Source organism: Gavialis gangeticus, unplaced genomic scaffold, assembly GCF_001723915.1.
Source record: "Gavialis gangeticus isolate Ggan-Ray unplaced genomic scaffold, GavGan_comp1, whole genome shotgun sequence".
Classification (NCBI taxonomy): domain Eukaryota; kingdom Metazoa; phylum Chordata; order Crocodylia; family Gavialidae; genus Gavialis; species Gavialis gangeticus.
This window is the reverse complement of record NW_017729031.1, coordinates 53,896,855-53,898,309: the sequence shown is the minus strand read 5'-3', so window position 1 is coordinate 53,898,309 and position 1,455 is coordinate 53,896,855. Positions and strand designations below refer to the sequence as shown.

Sequence of the window (1,455 nt, the reverse complement as noted above, 5' to 3'; positions counted from 1 at the left end):
AGGAATCAAGGTGCCTGGTAAATAGACCGGATTTAAAAAACACAAAACAGGAGTTTAATTAGACATTTTCTATGTTATTTCCATCCTATTAAGATACCACAAAGCATTCAAAATTCCTATTACAGCACAATGCACAGAAATGTAAGATATGAAAATATTCCCCAAATGCATGTTTTCACTGAAACAGAATCACCTAGCACACAAACACTTTGTTCCCAAGAGAGGAGTGAATGCTTGTTAGTCTTAGCTAAAAATGTCTTTTAAGCAATACATTTTTGCAGTCAGAGAAATCTTTGAGATACTTTACATACCAACACATGCCATACGTTTTCATTGGCTCCATCAAAGCTGCAGAAACGAATGCTCACTCCCAGCAGGCCCTGTCCACCCCACAAGTTACTTGGAGTTACTGAAGTTTCTCTCAGTTCCAGTGTCTTGCTACTGTACACCAGCATTTTTACAGGCTTTTCAACATTTGCTTTCAACAGGTCCTTAAGCGTGTCATTGTCTTTATTCTGGAAACATACATAAAACAAACTTTTGGTCTTAGTGCTTAACAACAACAAATGGTCAATTCTGTAATGCCAGGTTCACATTTCCAAGACCTACAGAAAATATATAGCAAAGATTCAAAATATTTATTTCACTGCAGCTGCTGTAATTTTATAAACTTTCTATTCCACTAGGTTTCCTATGAAGTTAAATTTTAGAATTTCTGTACTCACAGTAATATTTATTTTGCATTTTAAATGTGCACAAATGCAAAAAAAGATAAGCACTCCAAGCTAAATCTTTGTGCTTTGATACTGTAGTAATTAGGCTTGCTAAACAATGGTATCTTCTTACTTAGTACTTCTGCTTAGGTTGGGGGTTAAAACATCAATTGCAGGGTTACTCTATTTAATGAGAAAATCAGGAGCGTTTATTTACTCCAGAAGTGCAAAGTAACAACTCCTTCTAAACTTGCGAGTAAGCAAGCATTTAAAAATACTTTCCAAGTGAAATAATATTCCTATAGCAAAGAATCCACTAACTTGCATTATTTGCTTGTTCAAAAGCCATATTAGAGCCACAAATCTGGCCCCAATTTAAATTTTCAAATGAAAGCTTCCTTTTTGAAATAGTAAAAAAAAAAAAATCATTAGATCCAAAACTGACATGATTTAAACTACAATTGTTAAACTTAAGTTTTCTGGCAAAACTAGTTACATGGTTGACAATAGGGGCTGAAAATGGAAAATGAATAGTCAAAACCTAGACTTACTAGTTGTAAAGAGCTAATCAAAATCTGTGGCACTCGGGAGCCAGGAGCAGGGAGGAGAAGAGGAATCCAGGCACACATGTGTCCCGCATGCATGCATGCCCCCTTACCTGACCTGAGGGAGAGGCGGACGCAGCAGCAGCGGAGCATCAGCTGATCTCCCTAAGGTAAGTGGGCGGAGGGACTGGACACAG

The 1,455-nt window shown here is 37.1% G+C and overlaps 1 protein-coding gene across 2 annotated transcripts in view; it reads right to left on the bottom strand.

Annotated features, from left to right (window-relative positions):
- The window catches only part of GORASP2 (golgi reassembly stacking protein 2), a 43,045-nt gene that overhangs the window by 13,621 nt on the left and 27,969 nt on the right, over positions 1–1,455 (bottom strand). For both annotated transcript variants that reach the window (XM_019522787.1, XM_019522786.1), the window contains exon 4: positions 312–515. In XM_019522787.1, coding sequence (XP_019378332.1) covers positions 312–515 — 204 coding nt within the window. The remainder of the gene's footprint in view (positions 1–311; positions 516–1,455) is intronic.